At 35.5% G+C, this 12,615-nt stretch overlaps 1 protein-coding gene across 3 annotated transcripts in view; it reads right to left on the bottom strand.

Moving 5' to 3' along the window:
• The window catches only part of ptprz1a (protein tyrosine phosphatase receptor type Z1a), an 82,783-nt gene extending 76,482 nt beyond the window's left edge, over positions 1–6,301 (bottom strand). The window contains exon 1 of one of the 3 annotated variants that reach the window (XM_073831510.1): positions 6,020–6,301. In XM_073831510.1, coding sequence (XP_073687611.1) covers positions 6,020–6,083 — 64 coding nt within the window. In that variant the 5' untranslated portion in view covers positions 6,084–6,301. The remainder of the gene's footprint in view (positions 1–6,019) is intronic. The other 2 variants (XM_073831509.1, XM_073831511.1) reach the window with 2 other exon arrangements.
• Positions 6,302–12,615: the final 6,314 nt, after the last annotated feature.

The following is a 12,615-nucleotide window of genomic DNA, read 5'->3' as shown; positions in this document are numbered from 1 at the left end:
ATGTTAAAGTGATACTTCAGCCAAAAATGAAAATTACTCCATGGTTTACTCATGCTCAAGCCATCCTAAATGTATATGACTTTCTTCTTTCAGATGAATACAATCAGAGTTAAATTAAAAAAATGTCCTGGCTCTTTCAAGCTTTATAATGGCAGTGAATGGGTGTCGAGATTTTGAAGCAAAATAAAGTGCATCAATCCATCATAAAAAAGTACTCCACAAGGCTCCTAGGGGGTTAATAAAGGCCTTCCGAAGTGAATCGGTATGTTTGTGTAAGAAAAATATCCGTATTTAAAACTTTATAAACCATAATCTCAGGGTTGTCAGGTTTTCACATCAAAAAAAAAAAAGCTAATAGCTAATTAAGTAGCTTAATCACTTTTGAGGGGGTTCCCCATTAAAAATTGTGTTCCAGGGGTAAAATACACGTTTTTTGGCGGGGTTCCCCTGGTAAAATGAGCAAATATTACATTATTTGGGTTGCTTTAATCCACAGACATAAAAAAAACAACCCGCTGCAGCAGTGGTAAAGTAGCCCAATTCTGTGGGAAAACTTGGTAACCCTGCATAATCTCTAGCTTCCGCTAACTGACGCTTTTTAATACACAAATGCATTGCTTTACTTCAGAAGGCCTTTATTAACCCCCGGTGACGTGTGGAGTACTTTTTATGATGGATGGACGCACTGTTTTAGGCTACAAAATCTCAACACCCATTCACTGCCCTTATAAAGCTTGGAGGAGCCAGGACATTTTTTATATAACTCAGATTGTATTCATCTGAAGGAAGAAAGTAATATACACCTAGGATGGCTTGAGGATGAGTAAATCATGGGATAATTTTCATTTTTGGGTCAACTATCCCTTTAAGGTGTTCACAAATGATAGAAAAAAGCCATACAGGTTTGGAAAAACATTCATTTTCATTTTTTGGGTGAACAATCGCTTTTATAACCTTTTAAAAATACACCGCAGTGTTCCACATAGGTGTTTGCAATAAAAGAGCGCATAGAGGAAAGCCTCTGACACTCTCAGTTCAAGTTCACCCCTCTCTCCCACACAGACACACAAAAGTACCCCAACTCGCTCATCCATCCTTTGTGACATGGGAGCACCACCACTGGGACAAATCAGGGGCCCTCCTGAATGTCACACTCACATGCCACATACAATAACCCCCCCCCCCCTTCCAGTCCAGACACCCTACGTTGTTGCATGTCCACGAGCACCGGCCGCCTCTTGCCAGCCAGGCACAAACAAATCGAGCAGCTGACAGCATAATTCACTAAGCGGGACTGGCCCGAAGCCATGGGCAGGACGGTGCAGAGATTTGGCTCGCCACTGAAGCCCCCCTCACCACCATCCCTATCCACCGCCCCGGTCCATTCAGGCTCGGCCCCTCCACTCTCTTGGGAAGGAGAGAAAAGACAGGACTCGGAGGCTCAGTGCGTCCCCTCCGCATGCCTGAGTGAATGTGCTTGAGCCTAATACCGAATAATCTGTTCATCAAATGCCCCCGCTGCCGTCGAGGGGAAATCTGCTCCCGTTTTCACAAGCAAATTCGGACAGGGGGTCTGGGTGCCAAGCTGCCCCAATGCCCCCACCAAAGAGCAAAAGGGAAAGAAAAACACAGACAAAAAAAGTGCTGGTCACAAACAGATGCTTTAACACTAAGCAAGCCCAAAGATTAGTTAAGGAATCAGTTAAGGAAATATTCATATCAATAGCAGGACTGCAGATGAGATAATGATTTTATACAGTTATATCAACAAGAATATATATGGCTAGTTATTTAATTTATTTTTGTTACACTAAGAAAAACAGTCCCAAATGAAGCCAGTAAATGAATCAGTTTATGAACAAACTGGTAAATGATTCAATGAATCACTCAAAAGTCTCTTGTTTTATTCCGGAATAAATCAGTGTTTTTGACCAAATAGGTTGAGTGAATAATTCAATGATACAAAAACAGTGGCTGAATTATATTACATATTCTGCCAGTTATTAGTTTAATTCCTGAATTAATTAGTGTTTTGAATAAATGGGTAAATGATTCAATGACTCCTGAATAAAACAGTGATCTTAAATAAACTGTTTTTGAATTAATCAGTTAAGTGAATGATTCTGTGACTCACTCATAATTCAAGTCATTTGTTTCTTTCATGAACGAATCAGTGTTTTTCAAATGAATCGGTTGAGTGAATAATTTTGTTTTCAGAATAAATCAGTGTTTCTGAACAAGTCATTTAAGCAAACGGTTTAAAGAATAATTCAATGACTCTGAATTATATTACAAATTCTGCCAGCTGTTATGTTTGTTTGTTTCCAGAATGAATTACTGTTTTTAATAAATTAGTAAAAGATTCAATGACTCCTGAATAAATCAGTGATCTTGAATGAGTTGTTTGACTGAATGATAAAAAACTCAATCATAAAAAACAGTTGCTGAATTACAAATAACGTACTATTTGTAACGTACTGTTTTTTTTCCCTGAATGAATCAGTGTTTTTGATTAAATCAGCTGAATTAATGTTTAAAAATCCATTCAATTGTTTCATTCCTGAATGATTCATTTTTTTTTTTTTACAAACTGAGTCACTCATAAATTTAGTCACTTGTTTCTATTATGAGCGATTCAGTGTTTTTCCAATTAATCAGTTGAGTGAATAATTTAGTGGCTCACTTATATGTTTTGTTTTCGGAATAAATCAATGTTTTAAAAAAAAAAGTCATTTGAGTAAACGGTTTAGTGAATAATTCAATGACTCATTCATAAAAACAGTGGCTGAATTATATTTTACAAATCCTGTCAGTTATTAGATTTGTTTCCAGAATGAATTACTGTTTTAAATAAATAAGTAAATGATTGAAATGACTCTTGAATAAATCAGTGAGAATGAATTGTTTGACTGAATGATTCAATGACTCAATCAGTTACTGAATTCAAAATAATGTACTACTCTATTTATACCATAACTTACTATTGGTATGCTATTGTAAAATTAGCAAATCACTTGTTTTATTTCCTAAATAAACCAGTGTTTTGAATAAATCGGTTGAGTGAACAATTCTGTTACTCATTCATTTTGTGACTCATTAAGAAAGTTGTGTTTTTGAATGAATTAGCTGAATGAATGTTAATAAATCAATTCACTTGTTTTGTTTCTGAGTAATTCATTATTTTTGAACAAACTAGTGGTAAGAGAGCCACTGAACAAATCAGTATTTTTGAATGAATTAGTTAAGTAAAAGATTCTGTGACTCACTCATAAATCGAGTCACTTGTTTCTTTCATGAACGATTCAGTGTTTTTTAAATGAATCGGTTGAGTGAATCATTTTGTGGCTCACTCATAAATCATGCCTGTGTTTTGAACAAATCATTTAAATGAATGGTTCAGTGACACTCATAAATCGTGTTTTGTTTTCAGAATAAATTAGTTTTTGACCAAATCAACTGAATAAATGATTCAGTGACTCACACATGAAGAGAGCCATTTGTTTCTTTCATGAGTGAACCATTCTTCAAATTAATTGTTTGAGTGAATCATTTTGTGGCTTACTCATAAATCGTGTTTTGCTTTCCGAATAAATCAGTGTTTTAAAAAAAACAAACAAATCATTGGTGCAAACAGTTAAGTGACTCACTCAAAAAACGGTTGCCACCTACTGGCAGGATAATGTAACATGCAGAAAAAAATAACTGAAAAATCTCCTTCATCATGCATAAATGTCTGAAATGGCACAAAAACAGATGAGTGAAACAACTTTCCTTTTCTGCTGACATCACTGAGGCCACACAGGCTATTGGATAACGTAGTCGACTTGCATTCAGTCTGTAACACCCACTTTTCACAATCCAATCAAATCCTGATAAAGTTATTTTCCCCTATACATATCCAGTTTCACTCTGGGAGAGATGGGCCCTATTTTAACATTGAAAAATGGTGCACTTCATCTTTAAGCCTAAAATGGTTGTTCTGCTTGGACACACAACTAATTGGAGCATGTAGAGACACACACTGCCACACGTCCCTCACAGGTGGACACACATGAGGCATGTGGCAGGGGAGGGGCCGCGTGAACCCCGGACTGACAGTTTTACAGTCCACAACTACCATCTGTCACAAACCCAAGACCCGACAAACAACACAGGGACTTTCTCAGTGGAAAAACCGAGCGGTGCCAAAAAAGTGTAGAAGGGAAAAAAAAACTTGTTAGCTATAGTACAACACTTGGGAAGACAGATGGTGAGAGAGAGAGATTTCATTCACTAGCTCGCGTCCTAAAGATTCAGCCCTTCCTTTGTGCCACACATTTCATCACAGCATCATTTAGAACACCAAACTGAAAAGAAGAAAAGTAGTAAGGGACGATGGAGCAGCTGAGCGTGATTTTTTTTTAGCAGGTACCGACTTGCTATCCCGGTTCACTAGCTGACTTACAAAGGGGCTTTTTCCAAGTTCTAAGTAAAATGGCTTTGGCCAGCTTTTAGAGGCTTTGTCTCAGACGGCATCCAAAAGATTAATCCAGGCATATCAGTCGCTCCTTGGCACTTCGTAACAGAAAGTAGACAAAATAATGAGCCTAGGATTGAAGTTTGAGTTTGTATAAGCATTTGTCACTTTCTACTGAACTGGGCACTGAGGCGATTTGAACAATGGTGGCATATGTTAACTCTGAGCCAATTTTAGTTTTTCACATGGGGTACAGCCATAGCTTTTCCTACAGCCTTATGCTTTTTTAACAGTTTAGACAGTTTAAAGGTAAGATAAGGTAGAAATGCCTACTTAGAAGTGAACTCAATACATTTTTTGTGCTCTTATTGGTCCCAGGATTGTCAGTGGTTTTGGAATATACTGACACCTATTGGTCTGGATGAATGAAGTTTACTACTATTCAATTATACTATTCAACTACTCAAACTCATATTCAAACATGTTTTCACCTGTTCCTGGTGCTAGCTGCCTATATTATTGTTATTAGCAGTACTAACCAGTTGCATTACCCACTCAAATTGGAACCCACTTCATGTAAAATAAAACAGCTTTTTTCGAAGACTGAAATTACTCCTGTCAGCTAATATGACTTAACATCAATGTGTACAGTGCACTACATGTATATGAGATTACAGCAAAGGAAATGACAGAATTCTGAGTCATAATCCGTAAGCCCCTCCCTTATAAGCCTAAAAAAGATTTTAATTGATTTTAATGGTTTAACACCTGGTCTTTCTTAATTTTTTAAAACAATAATAGGTATGCTGGACCAGAATGACCTCAGTTACATCAATCTTACCCAGAGTAAAAAAAAAGTGGCAACATTATAATGAAACTCTTATAATGAAAGACTGCATAGGTTTTCTACTTCTATTTACTTGAGTAAAGGTAGACCACACTAAAATATTTATATTTCAGTCATTATATTATTACATTGTTTTTATTTTCATCCAACTTTTTCAAGCTACTTCCTATAATTTCTGCAAAATTAAGTTTAACTTGATTTTGTACATCAGTAATTACCTTTAAAGAGATAGAAACTGTCCATAAACTTAGCAATGTTGTGACTTTGGCATCACAAAAAATATATAAAGCAGCAATTAAACTACAGTTTCCAATTTGAATATGTTGGAATATTTCACAGTGCAGAAAAAAAATCCAAGCAACTAGCGACTGGACATGACCATACAGCTCAAAACGTCTCATGCTCTCTTGTTCAGTATTGATTGACAATAATACAATACAGCAAACACAGCATAAAAAATAATTTGAATTACCATATGATTCGTTATGAACGAACAACGTGTAATTGTTCCACACATATCACGTTTAGCCAAAGAAAAAACATGTTTAAAGTTTGAACCCCAAGTTCAATAAAAACACGAACTATATTGTGCAAACTATAACAGCTTTTACGCATCTTTACATCATTATATAAAAATACACTTATTTAAAAGCCATTAATGAAGGATTGAATAAAAACAGATTAAGTAAACTAGCGATTGCTGGTGTTTTACATACCTGTATTACTGAAGAGTGCGATCTGCGCAAGAAAGAGTGCGCATCTCGTCGCAAGCGCTTCCATTATTCTCTGAATGTGGAGAAATATTGCTGTTGGGAGTAAACAAGGTGAAGACAATCGAGACGACAGAGGAACACCTCTCCCGAAGAGCCGGAGGGTATCACATTGGTTGGGTAACGGGAGGAGATACTCCCTTCAGCGGTCAGATCCACTCCACTCTCCGCTGCACGGATGTGCGCGCGTCCGGATGAAGCGCATCTCTTCGCGCACCGTGAGTTCGGCTGGAAGTGTGCGCGCCGCCCACAGACCACCACACACACAAAAAAGTTTGGTAACACTTTCTGTGGAGACGGTATATAAAACGCATTATAAATGAGCAGAAATAATTCTAACCAGAGACTATAATTCATTATTATTACCACGTGGATGTTAAAATAGCAGCACTTAATTATGCATTTAATAATTATTATTAATATACGAGACATTCTAACTGCATTAGGCCTATAATACACGGTGTAAAGCATTATATTATATTCATAGAAAATTTTAACAGTTTTACAACATAACAACATTTAATATCATATAATTGGCTGCTTATACTGAATATCAGCTACGCTGTGATTACACGTGTGCTATTACTTTCAAACAATTCACTAAATAAGCTATTAAAGTTGAGTAACTTACATTTCAGGAAAAACTTGCCCAGTTAGAGTTCGTATATTTCTTCTCTATCGATGAAATTTGTTCCAAATGAAGGTCTGGAAGCTTTCAGTATGGAGCGGAGAGGTTTTCCTACCTGCTCCAGCTCCACTCCGGGTTTTCCATTGCCACTCCTGGAGCTAGAATAAAACGCTCAGGCTTTCAAAAAACTGCGTTCCCTGCTACGCTTTCACTCCGCAATTCTTACTTCTGATTTTGAAGGCAGTGGGCACTGACAAGTGGCATAAGATAACAAATTTCTGAAATACAGTACAGTGATATCTTAGGCTATGGTATTCACCTTTTTCTTCCCAGAAAAGTGGCCGCCGCCGTTTGTAAATTTTATGGGTGTGGCTTCCGGTCTCATCCACATCCAGCTATTTCAGCTGTACAAACAGCTGGCTTTGCTGCTTGATATGGCAAATTGGTGTCTTGCCATATTATTTTAATATATTATCTTAATTATGAGCACACTGGTTTGTAGTGAAAACAGTTTTACTGTTTACTGCACAATGTTACTCTTCTCTTTATTTTCCTATTGCGGCTAATGAAAGTCTCAGCCATAGGTTTACTTCTGCTCACTTACTTCATATTATTCACTAATATGAACTATAAAAACTGTTTATCTCACTCACAGCATGTTCGTGTTTAACTCATGATCACGAGAATGCTCTTATTCGTTCCTGAAGGTCCAGCATTCAATGACACACATAACAGCACTTTCTTCCAATAAATAAATTCGTATAGGCTATATTATGACAGCATTTTAGTGGCACGATAAAAAAAAAAATAGATTATGAGATTTAAGTTGTAATATTTTGAGAATAAAGTCGAAATTGTGAGAATAAAGTCAAAATATTATGAGAATAAAGTCGAAATTACAACAAAGTCAAAATATTTCAAGAATAAAATGAAATATTTTAACAGTAAAGTAAATATTATGAAAATAAAGTCTAAATGTTTCAAGAATAGAGTCAAAATTAAGAATTAAAGTTTAAGTTTTTCGAGAATAAAGTCGAAATTTTTTGAGAATGAAGTCAAAATGAGAAAATCTGTCAGTTTTATAGCGAAATACAAACAATGTGTCTATTACAATAATGTGTTTTTCACGCTCTTAAATGTGGCATTACAGATCGTAAATCAATCATCTTTCCGATTACAGTGGGAGATTTGTTTAATTAAATTAGGCTATACTGTTTTTTTTTTCATTCCTTCTGATGTTCCTTAATGTTTATATCATGCTATAAACTTGAAATAAAGAGGAAAAACACATTTAAAAATTGTATTTCATGATAAAACTGACAGAATCTGAAACCTGACCTGTGTTATATTTAAAACAACAAAGCACAAACTTATTGTGATCACTGGGTGGCTGGCGCACTACAAATAATGACCTTTTACAGTATTAAACCGTGAATAAAACAGCTTATCAACTGTCACTTACATATCTCAGAAAAGCCAACAATATAACTTACGTTAACTAGTTGGAGTCTACTTCAAACTTTAGAACATTTTATTGTAGTTTTTGATTAAATAAATGTGAGGAATGAAAGACTGGATGCCACATATATTTTTGCGAAGTATGGTGGTGGATTTTTCACAAAAAAAAAACAGTATAATTTATTGTAACAAATGTCTGATTGTAATCGAAAAGATGACTGATTCACATCAATACGGCCACATTAAAGAGCATGAAAAACACATTTTAAGACATATTGTTTGTATTTCACTATAAAGCTGACAGGTTTTGAAAGATGAGGCTTTGTTTTATATTAATAGTACCTAAAGCACAAAGCTTATTGCTATTATTGGGTGGCTGGCACACTACAAATATGCCTAATGAATGCAATCAAAGACGTGAAATATTATTTCCAAGCATACTGTCCCTGCAAGTATAACACCTGGTATGATTTCTGCTAATAATCCCACATACAGTATCTCACAAAAGTAAGTACACCCCTCACATTTCAGCAACCATTTCAGTATATCTTCTCAAGGCACAGTACTAATGAAACTTGGATATATTTTAGAGGAGTCAATGTGCAGCTTGTATAGCAGCATAGATTTACTGTCCTCTGAAAATAACTCAACATACAGCCATTATTGTCAAAATAGCTGGCAACAAAAGTGAGCACACCCTAAGTGATAACAGCAGTATGTTGTTTAACCATGCAAAGCCACATGTCCTATTCATCATGTTTATGTCTTTGTCTGCTTGACAGGACCATACAAAGTTGTCTATCTTGTATTAGAGCAGTTAAAATTAGGTGCTTTAAGTACAATTCTCTCATACTGACACTGGATGTTCAACATGACATCTCATGACAAAGAACTCTCTGAGGATGTGAGAATTCGAATTGTTGCTCTCCACAAAGATGGCCAAGGCTATTAGAGGTTCAGTAACACCCTGAAACAGAGTTACACTACAGTGGTCAGGGTCATACAGATGGGTTTCATTCGGAACAGGCCTTACAAGGGTCGATCAAAAAAGTTGAGCACTCGTTCTGTGCATCAGGTGTAGAACCTGGCTTCATAAAACAGATGCATGAGTGCTGCCAGCATTGCTTTAAAGGTTGCAGAAGTAGAAGGTCAGCTTGTCAGTGCTCAGACCATACGCCGCACACTGCAACAAGTGTGCATAGGCGTCGCCCCAGAAAAAGGTGCTGAAGACAACCTGTCCAAGAGCATGAATTATTGGAACCATGTCCTGTGGACTGACGAGACTACAAGATAAAATTGTTTGACTCAGATGGTGTCCAGCATATGTGGCGATGCCCTGGTGAGGACAGTCAAGCATGGTGGTGATAGCATCATGGTCTGGGGCAACATGAGTGCTGCTGGTACTGGGGAGCTGCAGTTCATTGAGGGAAACATGGATTCCATTATGGACTGTACATTCTGAAGCAGAACACGATACCTTCCCTCCAGAAACTAGGCCGAACGGCAGTTTTCCAACATGATAACGACCCCAAACACACCACCAAGATGACAACTGCCTTGCTGAGGAAGCTGAAGATGAAGGTGATGGGGTGGCCAAGTATGTCTCCAGACCTGAACACTATTAAGCACCTGTGGGGCATCCTCAAGCAGATGTTGGAGAAGCACCATGTGTCTAACGTCCAGCAGCTCTGTGAGGAGTGGAAGAGAATCCCAGCAACAACCTGTGCAGCTCTGGTCAATTCCATGCCCAGGATGATTAAGGCAGTGCCAGATAACAATGGTGCTAACACAAAATAATGACACTTTGGTACTCACTTTTGTTGCCAGCTATTTTGACAATAATGGCTGTATGTTGACTCTTTTTTAGGGGACAGTAAATGTATACTGCTATATAAGCTGCACATTGACTACTCTAAAATATATCCAAGTTTCATTTCTATTGTATTGTCCCTTGAGAAGATAAACTAAAATGGTTGCTGAAATGTGAGGGGTGTTCTCACATTTGTGTACTGTATATTCAAATAAATTCTAGTGGCCTGGCAACTTCTCCCAGAGTTCCCAATCCGGGCCATTTGAATGTGCAGGCTATACTCTCAAAATATGAAATACTTTATTCTCGAAACAATTCGACTTTATTCTTGAAACAATTCGACTTTATTCTCGAAACAATTCGACTTTATTCTCGAAACAATTCGACTTTATTCTCGAAACAATTCGACTTTATTCTCGAAACAATTCGACATTATTCTCATAATTTTGACTTTTCTCTTATATTTAAACTTTATTCTCAAAACAATTCGACTTTATTCTCGAAACAATTCGACTTTATTCTCGAAACAATTCGACTTTATTCACGAAACAATTCGACTTTATTCTCGAAACAATTCGACTTTATTCTCGAAACAATTCGACATTATTCTCATAATTTTGACTTTTCTCTTATATTTAAACTTTATTCTCAAAACAATTCGACTTTATTCTCGAAACAATTCGACTTTATTCTCGAAACAATTCGACTTTATTCTCGAAACAATTCGACTTTATTCTCGAAACAATTCGACATTATTCTCATAATTTTGACTTTTCTCTTATATTTAAACATTATTCTCACAACATTTCAACTTTATTCTTGAAATTTCACATTTATTCTCATATTTCGACTTTATTCTTGTAATATTTTGACTTTATTCTCATAATTTTGACTTTTCTCTTATATTTAAACTTTATTCTCAAAACATTTCAACTTTATTCTTGAAATTTCACATTTATTCTCATATTTCGACTTTATTCTTGTAATATTTTGACTTTATTTTCGTAATTTTGACTTTATTCTCAAAACATTTTGACTTTATTTTCAAACATTTCAACATTATTCTCGTAATTTCGACTTAATTCTTTAAATATTTCAACTTAATTCTCGAAATATTTAGACTTTATGCTCGTAATATTTAGACTTTTTTCATAATTTCGACTTAATTCTCGAAACATTTAGACTTTTTACTCGAAACTTTTTGACTTTATTCTCGAAATTTCAATTTTATTCTTAAAACATTAAGACTTTATTCTCAAAACATTTTGACATCATTATCGTAATTTTAACTTAATTTTGACGTAACATTTCAACATTATTCTTAAAATTTTGACTTTATGCTTGTAATCTTTCGACAATTTTGACTTTTTTCTTATAATATTTACTTTATTCTCAAAACATTTAAACTTTATTCTCGAAATTTTGCCTTTATTCTCATATTTTGCCTTTATTCTCATAATATTTTGACTATTCTTGTAATATTTTGACTTTATTTTCGTAATTTTGACTTTATTCTCAAAACATTTTGACATCATTCTTGTAATTTCAACTTAATTTTACATAATATTTCGACTTTATTCTCAAAATTTCAACCTTATTCTTGAAACACATCGACTTTATTCTCAAAAGATTTCGATATTATTCTCGTAATTTCAACTTTATTCTTATATTATTTTTACTTTATTTATTTCTCCTTTATTCTCAAAACGTGTGTGTGTGTGTGTGTGTGTGTGTGTGTGTGTGTGACTTCAGTTTCACTTTTAAACGCTTGGGATTTGGAAATAACTAGCCTTCATGCATAAAAACGATTCATTTTGTTAAGTTATAACTGCATAAAGCAACATCCACAAAGGACCAAGGTGTTTGCCAATATCCATGCCAATATCAGTGACCTCTTAACTTGAGGGAATGAGTATTGGTTAAGTAAAACAGAAGCTAATGCATCCTCAGTGACCCTGAAAACAAGATGTTATATGCATATTTGCACCCTTTTATGCACAAGCGCCCCCTGGGATGCACACATTCTTGTCTTGGTTTGAAAACAGTCCTCAAAGAAATACTCTTGCACAGCATTTAAGATACTTTCCAATGCAAGGAGATTATGGGAAGTGCGATTATCAGATTTCAAAAGGTCTGGTACGTATTTACTTTTAAGAAAGAGAGGTGTAACTGCTTGAATGAGATATATTATCTACTCCTTAGGGATCAGCATGTTCTTTGATTCGTTTGTATGAGGAGGGTTAGTGGGAACATTTGATTCAAAAGCGAAGAGTGAGTCATGTTGACTTTATTAGCAGAAACTAGGCTAGTTAGGGTGAGTAAAACTTACATAATGTTTGTAATGAGACTGATTATTATTATTTTCTGTTTTATAATAAATGTTTATAACTTATTAAAAGTTCAGTTTTATATAGAAGCCAGTTTCGACCATGACAAATGCAATTGGGTCATTCCAGCTGGAATCATCAAATTTTGGAAAAGTTCCCCACCTGACCTCCTCAGATTTGTCTGAAAAAAATCCATGTGATGGGTAATATGCCCAATAGATCATATACAAAATTTCAGATCTCTACTGTGCGTACTTTTTTCCACAAAAAAATCTGTAAAAGTTTTTTTTACCCCGTTTTGGCATCACAGTCTGAGTGA

This window comes from Garra rufa, chromosome 25 (assembly GCF_049309525.1).
Source record: "Garra rufa chromosome 25, GarRuf1.0, whole genome shotgun sequence".
NCBI lineage: Eukaryota > Metazoa > Chordata > Actinopteri > Cypriniformes > Cyprinidae > Garra > Garra rufa.
The sequence above is the reverse complement of the archived record's forward strand: the minus strand, read 5'-3'. Positions and strand labels throughout refer to the sequence as shown.